Source organism: Juglans regia, chromosome 6 (assembly GCF_001411555.2).
Source record: "Juglans regia cultivar Chandler chromosome 6, Walnut 2.0, whole genome shotgun sequence".
Lineage (NCBI taxonomy): Eukaryota > Viridiplantae > Streptophyta > Magnoliopsida > Fagales > Juglandaceae > Juglans > Juglans regia.
In genome coordinates, this window is record NC_049906.1 from 22,919,649 (window position 1) to 22,935,688 (window position 16,040).

General features: G+C 35.0%; 2 protein-coding genes across 2 annotated transcripts; one reads left to right on the forward strand and one right to left on the reverse strand.

Moving 5' to 3' along the window:
• Window positions 1-6,989: 6,989 nt before the first annotated feature.
• LOC108982663 lies at window positions 6,990-7,670 on the forward strand. Its single transcript, XM_018954097.1, has 2 exons — window positions 6,990-7,148; window positions 7,224-7,670. The coding sequence occupies exons 1-2, from the start codon at window positions 6,990-6,992 to the stop codon at window positions 7,668-7,670; spliced, it is 606 nt and encodes a 201-aa protein (XP_018809642.1).
• A 3,792-nt stretch (window positions 7,671-11,462) lies between these two features.
• LOC108982664 (isocitrate dehydrogenase [NADP]-like) lies at window positions 11,463-15,756 on the reverse strand. The gene is made up of 15 exons (XM_018954098.2): window positions 15,487-15,756; window positions 15,360-15,403; window positions 15,163-15,272; window positions 14,714-14,751; window positions 14,531-14,608; window positions 14,368-14,421; window positions 14,186-14,287; window positions 13,924-14,015; window positions 13,686-13,789; window positions 13,477-13,545; window positions 13,281-13,396; window positions 12,944-12,978; window positions 12,607-12,749; window positions 11,832-11,954; window positions 11,463-11,744 (listed from the first exon to the last, which is right to left on the reverse strand). Exons 1-15 carry the CDS (start codon window positions 15,533-15,535, stop codon window positions 11,651-11,653), a joined length of 1,251 nt encoding a protein of 416 aa, XP_018809643.1. The 5' UTR covers window positions 15,536-15,756; the 3' UTR covers window positions 11,463-11,650.
• Window positions 15,757-16,040: the final 284 nt, after the last annotated feature.

A 16,040-nucleotide genomic window follows, 5' to 3' on the forward strand; every position in this document is an offset into this window, starting at 1 on the left:
ATATTATCTCATTACCTAAAATAAAAAAATAATTCTAAAGATGATCTTGAATATATAGATAAAAAAGCAGACAGAACAGTCCAAATAACTTTTCAACCTTTTAGAAGATCATTTTCACATTATTCTTCTCCAACACCCTCTAGTTATCAGACACCCAGATCTACATTTACATCAATCTCTTGGAATAAATCTTAAAATCTTGATATTAGATCCCAGTATCTTGACACACAGATTCAGAGAATTATTCCCGGAAATATTATTGATATATTGTTAGTCATCCTGATAAAGCATCCACCTCTTATAATCCTGAAAAAGAACTTGAAACTTCTTCCCCAACGTATTCACAAGTAGTTGGAGATGATGTCCAAATATATACCCTGAATAAAGAAAAATTTAAAATTAATAAAGAATATCTCAAACAAGATTATATGAAAGAAGAAAATAGTCACAAAAGAATAATATTTTTCTCAACCTTTACAAAATTAGAAAGAGATTATATTCAAGAAAAATATTATGAGGATTTAGAGAAAATACAGATTAATATACCTCTCTTTACATAGTTTGAGATATATAAATCAAATCAATTGTCTACCATAAACAAGACTACTAACCAATGGATTAAAGGAGAAAATAATCAAACTATTTATGAAGAATACCCCCCTTTTGAGCTTTGGATCAGACGCAATCCGGAGCAAGAGTTGTTCGAGAGAGGCGGACGATGTTATAGCCGGTGGTCGTACGACCAATGCTCGTGCGTAGGTGCTGCCTACGCAATGGAGGCTGTGTATTCGTGCGTGAAGCTGGGTGCTCGTGTCGTCAAGATTCGATTTGCCGTTGCTTGCGGTAGGCGTGACGTCCGGGTTCACGCCATTGCTTGTGGATTTGTAGTTTAGCTATGTGGTTTTATTTGTAGTTTATTTGTTGTTATCTTAGTTAGTATTATAATAGAAATAGGCTTTTGGATTTAATATCCATAATAGTGTCCCGTACTCTTTCTCCTTGCGAGGACAGAGGGGGTCGTGAAGTTTTGTTTTTACAGAGCGCTTTCTCTGTTTGGAGAGAGTTCCTAAAAGTTAAGACAATATCCGCTACAAAGAAATTTGTGTGTGGGGAAGCCCCAGAGCTGATGCGTAGTTTGGCTTATAGTCTGGATTTTCCATGTATAAGTCACGTTTGTAACTTCGTTTGATTAATGAAACGAGTCTGTTTCCATCAAATAAATAAATACTCAAATTTTGACTTCACCAATAAAAAAACATAATATTACAAATACTGATAAAAATCTTGATAATATAATTCAACAAAACAATTATACCAATTTATATTTAAAAACTATGGGTAAACAATTAGAAAGAATTGAAGCCCAAATATCTCCTATAAAACTCACTATTAAAGAAGAAAAAGAAACCCCTTTGTTTGTTCCTCACGAGATTTCATCTCATTTAAAAAATATTTTTTTCAAAAACAAAAATGATTTATTAGAACAAATCTCTAGTAAATTAGAAAAATTAACTATTAGTAATGCTGCGTCTACTACAAAAAAATCTCATATTAATGTATTAAGTAAGACAGACTCACATGTATTATCTGACTCTGAAATTAGTAATATTGAAAACCAATTTAAAAATCTAGATTTACAAATAAATAAGATTAGAGGAGATCATGTTAATAGCTTTTCAGCTAGAGATTCTAAACATCATGTTTCCATTACTCGAAATTGGTGTCCTAGGCCTACTCCATCGGATATGCAATTCGAGGAAAGAGAACCTATAGTAAGATCTGCTTTCGCACCAGATGTATTATATGAATGAAATATAGATGAATTATCTGAGTATGAATATTAAATCATTTCCAAGAGATGATTATTGTTGCCAACTTCTATAAAAGTAATAGAAAAAATGATCATCAAGTAGCACACATTATTGTCACAAGGTTTACTGGCCAATTAAAAGGCTGGTGGGATCACTATCTTTCATATGAATAAAAGTCACAAATATTAAATGCTTATAAATATCATTAAAACATGCAAGTGATTAAAATTGAAAATGATTTACCCATAAAAGATGATGTAAACATATTAATATATGTATTAACTAAACACTTTATTGGTGATCATGTTCAATTCAAAGAAAAAACTAGTGATTTATTGATTAATTTAAAATGCCCCCAATTATCTGATTTCCGTTGGTATAAAGATGTATTTCTAACTAAAGTTATGATCAGAAATGATTGCCAACAACCATACTGGAAGGAAAAGTTCATAGCCGGACTTCCATATTATTTCGTCCAAAAGGTACGAGAATCATTATTAAGATCAGATGATACTATTGATTTTCATAATCTCACATATAGTGATATAATAAGTAAAATTAATAAGATTGCATTAACTATGTGCAACGATTTAAGATTAAAAAAGCAAATGGAGAAATTATCAATCTCTCAGGCCATTATGTAAACTATTATTTAAAAGATTAAAAAAGAATCAACCTCCTTGGACAAACAAACATACTAATATTATAAAACAAATTAAGGCTCATGTTAAGAAATTACCATGCTTAGGAATTCTATCTCCACATACTTTTAAAATCGTTGAAACAGATGCCTCTGATCTTGGATATGGAGGAATTATGAAACAAAAATTATCAACTGATTTGGAACAGATTGTTCGATTCCATTCAGGATGTTGGAATCCTATCCAAAAGAATTATAGTACTATTAAAATGAAATCCTAGCTATCGTATTATGTATTTCCAAATTTGAAGATGAGTTGTTGAATCAAAAATTTTTATTTAGAATAAATTGTAAATCAGCCAAGGAATTTTGATTAAAGATGTTAAAAACCTGACTGTTAATCAAATATTTGCCAGATGGCAAACTATATTAAGTATTTTTTATTTTGATATTGAACATATTAAAAGAGAATCTAATTATCTTCTTGATTTTCTATCCCGAGAATTCTTACAAGGAAAATCATGTCATCTTCAAAGTCTAAAGTAAAGTCCAAATCCTCATACGCGCGCCCACCATCTCCTCCTTATCATTCACCTTGTCCCTCTGCAACTCCAAGACCATATACGGTATTGGGGTCATTACCGCAAAATATTAGACCCTCTTATAATTCATTTTCACCATTAGCTTCTCTAAAATTACCGACCTATTCCAAAAATGTTTCTCCTTCTTCCTCTTCTCCTTCCCAAATTATTAATCCTCTATTATTATCTTAACTTTCTTCATCTCCTATTATTATCAAATCTCATTGGCACCCAGTCTTTCCTATTGAATATGAAATTCAACACCTGTCTGACCCCCATAAATTACTTGATGCCTTTCTTTTACCAGACTGGCATTATGTTCTGTAAAATATTAAGAAAACTCAGCATTTTTATAAATTTATATTAGTATATACCGACTCAATTATTCTCTCTAAAATTCCTTGTTCTCTGCAAACTCAACATTCTCCACCTGCATCCTCAATTATTGTTTTTCATAAAGTCACCATTAAACAGGTTCTCACTTTGGAACAATAGGGAAAAAATTCCTATTTAACAAGAAAGTTCTATCACCCTTATGATCCCCCTTATTATGATTATTATGATTACCAGCAAGCATGAACAAAGATATTTCTAAAACAAAATAAAAATTTATGTCATTCATGGTTTCTTCATTTTGACAAATTACAAGAAATCAACACACTCCTGAAATGGTTCTCACTATGGTGGGAATATTACGGACCCGAACCTCTTCTCATTCCTCTTTCCCTTCAGGCTAGTCTCCAAACTTTTATTTTACAAAATGACAATCCATTAGCATTAAACCATTGTTCACCACTTCTGCTTTTCTTTCTCAAAACAATATTAAATTAAATTATGAAATGGGAATACGTCATCAAACCTCATCCCTCTCTCAAAACCATTATGTTTCTAGCCTGCCAAGTTTCCGTCAAATTGTGAGAAAAATACAATTATGATCATGTATTAAAAATGTTTTCAAAAGTTACCAAAACTCCAAAAGTCCTAGTCCAACGAAGCAGGTTTCAAGCACAATTAGCATCCATTACCAACAAGAAGGATTTGAAAAAATTAGTCGAAGCAATGTCACAAGTATCAGACAGTGACGATGAAGAAGAAGCACAACATCTAGCCAGATTATCTCCACTACAGCAACCCGCATTATAACCAGCTCATCAGACCTCTCCTTCTCAACAAGCCTCCCAAGGTAACCAAGCCGCATCTCCCTCTCAAGATTACTCACCTTATCATCCAGTACATCTAATGGATTCTCAAGACCCATTTGAACTTGAATTAGCAAATTATGATCCTCAGAATATGTGACTCCAAAAGATTATTACTTTCTCGATTAGTCAACATGACAGACCGAAGTTGCCAGGAATATTACCTCCCTATAAGATTATTATTCATGACAGATTATTATCCAGCAAAACAACAAATATTTTTGTACATACAAGTTTACGTGTCCTATACTATGTTTGTTTTTAGCGTCGGCTAATACCGTTCTTGTTTATAGTGTCGGCTGGTACTGTTCATGTATTATTAGATTTACTGTTTGAGTGTCTATATAAAGGGGTTCACGAGGAAAGAAGGGCATTCAGAATTCCTGATCTAAAATCATTTCCTCTCTCGCTCAAACCTCTCTGTTCCAGTCCGTCCTCCTCACTTTGTAAATCTCCCAATCTTCTTTTCATAATGTCTTCAACCTTCAACCCCTTTGAGAATTAGTCTCCTTGTAAGTATTATATTTTTAATGAAGAAGTTTATTTCATATCTCTTTCCTATATTATTTACTTCTTCATGCATATGGTCGGTTATACCGCCTGCTCTATCTATTATCATACAGATGGCCGGTTTTACTGCCTATTATCATTTCTATTAATACTATCTATTTATCTATTTATTAATTTTAATTGAAAAAATATATTAATTTTGTTTTAGAAAGAAAAGATTTATTACTAAGTATTAAATGATGATTAGATTATGGTAATAATTTACAAAAAAAATTAATATTAAGTACGTTTAAGTCAAAGTGTCCACAGCTTATTTTGATAGACTATGATATAATATTTTACTAAGTTATTAATTGAAGAGGAAAAGTATGCTATGAGTTTTTTTTAAAGAATATTAATATTTATTAATTTTTGTATATAACTAAATATTTTATTAGAATGAATTTCCATAATATGTATTTAACTATGTATATTATTACGACACGTTTTTATAGAAATTTAAGTAACGCTTAGTATCTCGTATAGGTGATAAGTTATAAAGTAAGATTCAGGAAGTAGTGCTATAAGGTAAGTGGCATGATCATAATCTTCATGTATGCTATAACTATTCTATTTTGCATGAAAATTGTGTTGTTTACCTGTGTTACGTACAACCAATTCAAGGTTAGTCCATGTTCATGAATCTCGATAAATTATGACAACATGCTTGTGAATAAAATTATGTATGCTATGTCAATTTGGATTGCTTGTTAAAATGGATGTTATGTCATGAAAATCCAACATATGCCATATAATGCTTATGTTATGTTGGGTTATGTAATGCTCATGTTAATATGCCATATTTAATCCTATGGCATGCATATGAGTAAGGAGAAAAGATATTTGCAACCGTGAATTGTGCAACTGCCCCGTAATCTCTTTGAAAAAAGTGAATAAAATATAAAACCCACATGAAAAAAAATTTAATTTTTTAATAGTGAACCCTATTTTTTTCAAAGTGATTATGCGACATTTACGCACTTCACGGTTATATGTAGAATTACTCATTAGTAAGACACGCCATGCAAGTCATAAAGTCAACATGTTCACATACATTATGATAAGTAAGAAGTCATGTGAACGATAAGTAAGCTTTAAAGATTGGCCTTATGTTATGGGTGAATGTGCAAGTCACAAACCTAAACGTGGCCCACCATATGTTATGCTAAGATGTATGCGGTGACAAGGACTTAAGTGCGCTCCACCATATGCTATGCCATGATGTATGCGGTGATACAGACCTAAGCGCGCTCCACCATATGTTATGCTATGATTATGTGGTGACACAGATCTAAGCGTATTTCACCATATGTTATGCTATGATTATGCAATATCATGGACCTAAGCGTGGTTCACCATATAATTTATGTTATGATGACCACTATACAAGTGGAAAACAAGATGAATAAGTTATTCATGAGTCACGTTAGAGGCATGGAGTCCAATATTCATTCGCCCATATTACATGTATTACCATGATTAAGTTAAAATTAAGTTTATAATATGATATGCTATTATTGATTCTTTGAGTAATTGTTTTTTTTGTTTTTATTTTTTAATGTCCCAAATAATGGATTAGAACAAGAGTGCCAAGAGTATATTATTATCCTAGAAACTTGGACCTTGAATAAGTGTTATTGCCACATGGATTTAGTTATGCTTAGACATTTGAATAAGAGTTGATGCCACACATGACTAGTTTATGTTAATTTATTCTGTTTTAGCTTTTATATTATGAAACTCATTATGTTAGGTAAGTTTTATTATTCAATAAATGAGATATACTTTTATGATGTCAAATCTCTTTATTAGGCATAATACTACAAATGTACGTAACATTCCGGACTTACGAGAAGGGATGTTACAATTTGATATCAGAGTCTAGCTCGAGAGATTTTGTAGACTTTTAGACAAAAGGACTCTAGGATGGGAAATACCTAGGATGAATCTTGTCCATCTCGAGAGTTCCATAGACGTTATTTACTACTATGTTAATTGCTTGTTGCTATATTCATAATTGATTGTATGATTAAATATCTTGTGCGACTACTTGCTTATTTGTGTGAACTGTGTTGTGTGATGTTAGCTTTAGAAATGGCACCAACCATGCATAGCAACGCTCACCCCGAAGAGTCTACAAAATCACAACAAAGCGAGTCTGAGATTCTGGTTGCTGCTGCTACACGATTTTTCCAAACTTTTGCCAGGCATGGGACCTAGGGCTCCCCAAGTCAAATGCACCCTAGATCAGTTTACTCAACAACACCCTCTGACCTTTGATGGCAAGTCACAATTGCTAGATGCTGAAAGGTGGATCAAGAAGATGGAAAAGATCTTTCAGGCGCTTTTCTGTACTGACGATCAGAAGGTAGAGTATGCCACTTACATGTTGGCGGATGCAGCTGATGATTAGTGGTATTCTGCACGAGAGCTTTTGCGTTAGGAACTCGGTGAAGGAGTACCCATCACCTGGGGTCGCATCAAGCAAGCCTTTTTAGATCGTTTCTTCTCCCAAGAATTTCAGGAGGCAAGAGCCAGACAATTTGATGAATTAGTTCAAGGGACAATGAATATCGAGCGTTATGCTGCAATATTTGTGGAGCTATCTCGTTTCGCAAGTTACTTGATTCCAGATGAAGTGAAGAAGGCAGCAAAGTTCGAGCGAGGACTACATCCGAGAATTCAGAGTTGCTTAATACCACTTAGGATCCGTAATTTCACCGACTTGGTCACTCGAGCCACTCTTGTAGAAGAAGATATGAGGGCGAATGCAGAGCTTTTCAATAAGAAGAAACTCGATGAAGGAGTACCCATCACCTGGGGTTGCTTCAAGCTGGTGTTTTTAGATCGTTTATTCTCCCAGGAACTTCAAGAGGCAAGAGCCAGATAGTTTGATGAATTAGTTCAAGGGACTATGACTGTCGAGCATTATGCTGCAACATTTGTGGAGCTATCTTGTTTTGCAAGTTACTTGATTCCAGATGAAATGAAGAAGGCAGCAAAGTTCGAGCGAGGACTACATCCAAGAATTCGGAGTCGCTTAATACCACTCAGGATCCGTAATTTCATCGACTTGGTCACTTGAGCCATTCTTGTGGAAGAAGATATGAGGGCGAATGCAGAGCTTTTCAATAAGAAGAAACGCCAACCACCACTACAAGTGCCTAACAAAAACAAGAAACCTACTCCAAGTAATCGTCTGAGGCCATCTCAGGGTAGTCAGTCCTACCCAGTTTGCAAGATTTGCAAAACAATGCATTTGGGAAACTGTTTGTTGGGTAAGAATGCTTGCTTTATGTGTAGAGAGCCAAACCATATGGCCCAAGATTGCTCCAAAAAGAACACATTAGCTCCAGTTAAAGGAAGTGGGAGAGGGCTACAACACCATCTAAATGTGGTTATTGGTACTCCTCTATTATTTTCTCAATATGCTATAGTCTTGTTTGATACAAGTGCCACCCACTCTTTTATATTGTGTTCTTATGTTTGTTTGGATGTGAGAATACCAAAAAATCTTGATTGTATATTGTTTGTGGCTACACTGACTAGTGAATACAAAGTTTGCAATTATATACTTAGAAATTGCCCCATAGAAATTCAAGGGAGGCATCTCCCAACGGATTTGATGATATTTGATATGATGGGACTTGATGTAATCTTGTGGATGGACTGGTTGTCTTGAAACCATGTTTGTGTAGAATGCTTTACAAAGGAAGTGGTTGTCTCGAAACCATGCCTATGTGCTGAAACTATTTTGTTTTGCATGAAAAATGTGTTGTTTACCTATGCTATGTACAACCAACTCAAGGTTAGCCCATTTTCATGAACCCTTGATGAATTATGACAATATGCTTGTGAATGAAATTATGTATGTTATGCTGATTTAGATTGTTTGTTAGAATAGATGTTATGTCATGAAAATCACACGTATGCCATGTAATGTTCATGTTATGTTATGTTATGTTATGTTATGTTATGCTTAGGTTATGTTATGTAATGCTTATGTTAATATGTAATGTCTGATGCTATGCCATGCATATGAGTAGGACACGCCATGAAAGTCATGAAATCAACATCATGTTCACATGCATTATGATAAGATAAGTAAGAAGTCATGTAAACGATAAACAAGCTTTAAAGATTAGCCTTATGTTATGGGTGGATGTGTAAATCATGGACTTAAGCGTGGTCCACCATATGTTATGCTATGATGTATGCAGTGACACGGACCTAAGCGTGCTCCACCATATGTTATGGTATGATTTTGCGGTGACACTGACATAAGCATGGTTCATCATATGATTTATGTGGTCAATGACAATTAGACCAATGCACTTATGTTATAATGGCCACTATACAAGTGAAAGACAAGATGAATAAATTATGCATACATCAGGTTATAGGCATGGACTCCAATATTCATTCATCCATATTATATTGCCACGATTATTTTGTGAATCCCACATAAGTTACTAATGAATGATCTATATGTTATATGTATTTATGACTATGCATGGAAGATTAAAATTAAGTTTACAGTATGATGTGTTATTCCCGAGTCTTTGACTTATTTGTTTGTTTCCTTTCATATTTTAATGTCCCAAATGATGAAGGTGTGGATACATAGCAGGAGTGCCAAAAGTAGATCATACTCCTAAAGACTTAGATCTTGAATAAGTGTTATTGCCACATGAGTTTAGTTATAGTTAGACATTTGAATAAGTGTTGATGTCACACAAGACTAGTTTTTTTTAAACTTTATTATGTTTTCGCTTTTATATCATGAAACCTGTTATGTTAGGTAAGTTTTATGATTCAACAAATGTGGTATTCTTTTATGATGTCAAATCTCTTTACCGAGCATAATGCTACGAATGTACGTAACATTCCAGACCTACATGAAGGAGTGTTGCAAATAGCCCATCAGATTTTTTACTCGGTGGGAATCTTTGGGAGCTTCAAACCTACCTCTAAAGAAATATCTATTTACAAGATACAGGGGCATGCAAAAAATTACAGCTAACTTTCAAGTTCCTCTGTTCTTTCTTCTTAAGAACATGGTCCAAGAAACATTAATAAAAATACGTATAGATGAGGGTTAAATTACACACCATAATCAGCTTATCCAGGAAAGTAGGGGTGTGCAAAATTTCAAAAATTCCGACTCCGACTCCGACTTCGTCGGAGTCATCGGAATTCAGAGTCGGAATTCGGAATAGCTCCGAATATCTATTCGGAGTAGGAGTCGGAGTCGGAGCTCCAAGAAGCTCCGATTCCGACTCCGAAATTTTTTTTTTATCAACACTTATGCATTGTTTTAGGTGTCGAAATAAGTCGAAAGCACACGCTATATTGAACATTGGCCTGCCGTATTAGAAATTTTAAGTCGCATAACCTCTCGAAGAGTTCCTCGAGCCATTACGTCAGCGTGGTCTAATGACTCGTGAGGAGGTCTGCCTGAACATGTTCTGTTTAAGTCGAGTTTAACTCTCCAAGAGTCTCGAAAATGACATTGTTCGAAGGAAGTCGAGCGAACCTCTTCCAGAGAGGTTCGCTCGAGCGACATGTCGAGTGGAAGTCGAGCGAACCTCTCTGGAAGAGTTCCGCTCGAGCGCCACGTCGAGCGCACGTCGAGCTCCGACCTCCGGTCGGAGTCAGACTCCGACTCCAGTTCGAAGTTGGAGTCGGAGCTCCAATTTGGCTCCGACTCTTGTCGGAGTCGGAGGTCGGAAACGAGCACTCCGACTCCGTCGGAGTTGGAGCCCAGCCCTACAGGAAAGCACCCCTGATCTGTGACTCCAATTTCCAGTTCACAAACATCAGGGGCAGTTTGTTTGCATTTGTGTGTTAGACCAACACAACAACACAAACAAAAAGATTTTGAAGAGTTAAACTTCAGCAATTGTATGTATTCTTCATAATTACCTTCTTATCTTATTGAAACATTTAACATCTTTCAGATTATCATTTGCAAAATCTACGGCCTGTGGTGGCAAGCAAACTAGTAATAACATATCATAAAGTTTTACAAGAGCATTCAGTGTTCATTATTTTATTTTGGAATGCTCTGTTTTATTCCCCAAATGACATTAACTTCTCTCTTAAGAACAGAGAACTGAATTTATATTTAAAACAGCGAGGAAAATAGAGACAAGAAAAGAAAAAACTAAAAAAAAAAAAAAACAATCTAAAGATTTAAAGGTTTATACCCCATGAGTTGAAGCAAACCTTAGCATTATGTCATGGGTTGTAGTGATAGCTCGAGGCATGGAAGATGGCAAGAGCTGGGTTGAAAGGTGTGAATAGCAGTTCAGGAGAGTCAGAATGGAAAGGGGTGGTTAAAGTAGTTGATATGCTGCAACGCAGTCGTTTCAGATATGTGAAAAGGATTCGTGGTTTTAGGTCTAGTTTACTTTTAGAAAACTTTTCATCTCATCTCATCTAATTATTACAATTTTTTCAATTTTTCATACAAAATAAAATAAACAATTCAACTTTTTCAAATTTCAAAACAAAAATAATATTAAAAAATATATTCTAACAATATTTTATTCAACTTTTATTTCAACTTATTTCATCTCATCTGCAAAAACAAACGAGGCCTTAATTGTGCGGCGTCGTTTAGATAAGTTGCATGGTGTCGTAACACGGTGCCGATTAATAAAGATGATATAAAAGGAGAAATAAGAAGGAAATCACAGAAGTTCATTTTCAGAATCATCTTTCTTACTTCATCTTCTATCTCTCTCTACTCTCTCTTCTTCTTCTTCTTACCTCAATTCTGGAGATTGACTATCTTGAACAGAGTCAACACGTAGTGGGTCCATTACACATTATTATCAAGCATAAACCCAGGTTGGTGGTGATTGTCTACAACTTTGCTTTGGTAAATAATCTTGCTCTCAGCTCCTCTGCTACAGCATCAATGAACTGTTCTGTATTCAGATACCGAGACCTGGCGACCCTATACAAATCATGAAAGTTTTTATTGTGTGAAAGTTAAGCATAACAGCAGAAATTTTAACAGAAATATCCTTTAGACAGAAATTACTTGGGCCCATGAATAAGAAGTGCAAGATCCTTAGTCATCTTCCCAGATTCGACAGTTCCAATACATGCTGCTTCCAGCTTCTCAGTAAAATCCGAAAGTCTGGAATTGCTATCCAACTTTGCCCTGATGACATTGATTTGCTCGATTTTTCATATAAAATACTTCAGTATTAAAAAGAAACATTCAAAAAAAAATTCCTAAAACCTTTAACTTTCAAGAACAAAAGTGGTACTAGAGATCATAGATAATATAAGAAAGGGGAAACCTCCGAGGGTGCAGTACACGGGACCGGGGTTTACTCTGTAGGGATAGATCCGAAGGGCTTGCCTTGGAGAGGTTCTCCGACATCAAAAAATATATATATATAAATATATATAGAAAGGGGAAAATACACACAGCCCCCTAAAACTACCATACATTTTGTAATTATCACACTCCCTCAAAACTATCAATTTTGGCAAACACCCAACCTCAAACTACCAAAAAATTTCAACACACCCTCTTTTCCCTCTAAAAAGTCAAAATTTTCCCCTATAATGGGGAAAAAACTGAAAGCAAAAAAAAAAAAAAGTGACCAGTCATTTAAATTCTATTTATGAAGGGTTTTTGCGTCACCTATTTTACGGGCAGGATTATTGCAATTTTTAGGTTGTTTTGGGGAGGGGGCTATGGCTGGAATCGATAGTATGGGGGTAATTGCAAATCAATTGGTAGTTTGAGGGTTATATGAATTTTCTCAAGTAAGAAATCATTTTGATACAATAATATGCAATACCTGTGTGCAAGACCCCGTGTCCAAGCAAAGATTGATGCTATGCTGTTTGTGCTGGTTTCACCTCCTCTCTGATGAACCCGGAAATGGCGGGTTACAGTCCCATGGGCTGCTTCGGCTTCAATGGTTTTTCCATCTGGGCACACCTGAAATACCAGTCCAACCTTTTACCGATCAAAGAAAATAACAAACACCAGTCCAACCTTTTGTGACCTAGAAGAAGGATATCTTATATGAAATAACAAACATGCGAAGATATTATATGCTAGAAAGTCAACCTTGAGCAGGTAGAAAATGGACCTAAAAAGAAAGCAGGAAAAAAAATGAGAACAAGATATACCAGTACTGAGGTCATCAGCCCAAGAGATCCGAATCCTGTACCAATGATAAAGAGTTATTTGTCATAAACCAAACACAGATGATTAAATACCTAGTCTTTCCACAAAAAGCAATGTCACTCACCAGCCTTTTATTTATCATTCTCCCGTCATCTCGTGATGTGGCATTAAATGATTGGAAAACTATTTGTTATGTTTCACTTGTCAACTAATCATTTGATGCCATATCAAGGGATATTGAGAGGATGATGGTTAAAAGAATGATGAATAGCATTTTTCTTCCAAAAAAGAACCAAAATTTACAAAGATCCGCAGGTATTATCACATATAGATACAAACCTTGGGCTAAGAAATCACTCTGCACATCCCCATCATAATTTTTGCATGCCCAAACATAGCCTCCTTCACTTTTAAGAGCATATGCTACCATATCATCTATTAGACGGTGTTCATACCTATCAATTCAGCCATATAAGTTGATGCAAAACTACTTAAACTGGATAAACTAACTAGTATGATGGACTGGATATCTCACCATATCCCTGCAGCCTCAAACTTAGACTTCCATTGGGTTTCATAAATTTCCTGAAATATGTCCTTGAATCTTCATGAAAATCATGTGGTAAGCAAATCACAATACATAACCAGAAAGGCAGACACTAAATTTCAAAACGGAAAAAGAAGAAAGAAAAGGTAAATTGTTGAAAATCAAACAGCCTCTTCAAGTATTAGGTGACAGCATACCTGCCATCGTATTTCTTAAGAATGGTGTTTTTGGTGCTAAGATAAAGTGGCCACCTCTTTAGGTATGCAGTGTTCATTGAAGCCTCAGCAAAAGCACAAATGGACTGTTATCAAAGTCCAAAAATGACAACAATAAGTAAACACTAAAAACTCCAATATCTTCTAGCAAGTAAACTTCAAGTCAGGCACCAAGCAAAAATGGGAATGAGGATAAAAGAAAAGGATTGATAATCTGGACCTCATCGGTGTTGTACATGGATAGAGCTACACCTCCAGCACCAGTAAAGTTGAAAACTTCGAACTCTTTCTTCTCATCATGTCCATCAGGTACTGCAGAAACTCCAATTTCCCTTATAAGATGATCACATACTAGGAGGGCATTGATGGAAATATAGGACTGAAAAACTAAGCTGAATTCACCTTTTGTGCAGTAGTTTGGCTAATCTCTGTGAAAAGCAAAATTAACATGACAATGAAAGCCATAGGAAATAGAATTTTACCAAAAACCAATTTAAGCTTTCCAGATCCCTGTATAACAGTATCAGTTGCTCGGTACTGATCACCAAAAGCATGTCTTCCAATGCATATTGGCTTGGTCCAACCTGAAGTGAAAATCAATTAAATCTGCGCACTTATCTTAATCATACGAAGAAAACGGGCATATCAAGAAAACATAACACACCTGGGACAAGTCGGGGGATGTTTTTGCACATGATTGGTTCTCTAAAAACAGTGCCTGTGGTAAATGGAAAGCAGAGTAGCGCCTTGCATTAAATACAAATCTGGAACAAATATCAGGAAATAAAAAGAACTAAAACAAAAATCCATCAGGGACATCAATTCACCATTTAAAATGTTCCGAATTGTCCCATTTGGACTCTTCCACATTTGTTTCAAGTTGAACTCCTTGACACGAGTTTCATCTATAAAAAACCAAGCCATTTTTAAGCACGAGCTACGTAGTAAGCCAAAGATTTATTCCCTATTAAAACATGTACATCGTTCCAGCTGAACCTAAGAATGCATACCCGGTGTTATAGTTGCACACTTTATTGCTACATTATACCTACAAAAGGCCAAATAATATGAATAATTAAGTGATGAAAAAGTCTCGTGCACAGTTTTGAATGAGAGAAATAAATGGAATTGAAGGGTAGCAAAAGTTTAGAGAACTGATAAGTCAGATAAGTAAGAACTTTCCACGGCATTTGACAAAAAAATGCACAAATTTAACAACCGTATAAGCTGTATAGGAGCCTCTTTCCTTGAGACAATTCTAACTAGCAAATATAACAAAGCCACATTTTGTAGGTGCAAGTCTTGCAAAAGTCAACATATCCTTTTTTGATCGGGCAAAAGTGAACCTATCCTATAGCTGTAGAGATTAACAGATGAAAGAAGAATAATCATGAATTATGTCATGAATTCGAAAGAAATATACTAACAATAAGAGGGGGAAAAGGATAAGAAAGATTACATAAGAGTAGCTTGAGCACTTTCAACTGTGACTCTATCATTTGTTGCATCCCGATTAGCGAGGCCAAGATCAAAGTACTTGATATCCAACTCCACAAAGGGAAATATAAGCTGTGGAAAATCAATACAAAGAAGTTATATATAATTATATATAGAATGAAAAAATATGGCATGATTGATGGAGAAGAAACAAAAGACCTTATCTTTGATGGATTTCCAAAAGACTCGAGTCATTTCATCTCCTGCATCGTATGAATACAAAGTTACGACGGCATGGTTCTGGGTAAAGCCAATGAAAGAAGTAGGAATTCAGTGGAGTAATTACCGTCCATTTCAACGATGGGGTTAGCCACCTTTATCTTCTCGAAAGCCATCTTCCTCTTCTTCTCCTTCCTCTTCAATTTTCCCCCAAAGTCTTCGACTTCTCCGCTAGCTTCTGCTTTTGATCTTCCGGCCTTGTCTGCTCTTTTTTTAGTTTTTTGTTTGTTTTAGTAGTGTCTATCGAATAAACAATGGAGTTCCGATTCATCCATTCGTTGGGTATTGAAGAGGACCCCCATTTCGAGACTACCTTTCACTCTCATTTTTCTTCACGTTTAACATCATGCCCTTGAGAAGAGTTCGATCCCCACGTTCTTCGCGAGAAAGAGACAAAATATTACAAATAGTGTAAAAAATGTTTTTCTTTCATTAATTCAATTTTTGTATAAACTAACTAAAATTTTTTGGAAAAATCTAGCTGACGTTCTTTTCACCTTCTAATAAGAAGCTGATACATTAATTTTCTTCTAAAGAAGGTAAAATAAACCTATCCATGTAGAATTAAGATTCTTATAATCTAAAATAATTAAACCTAAATTTAAAAACAAATGTGGATGG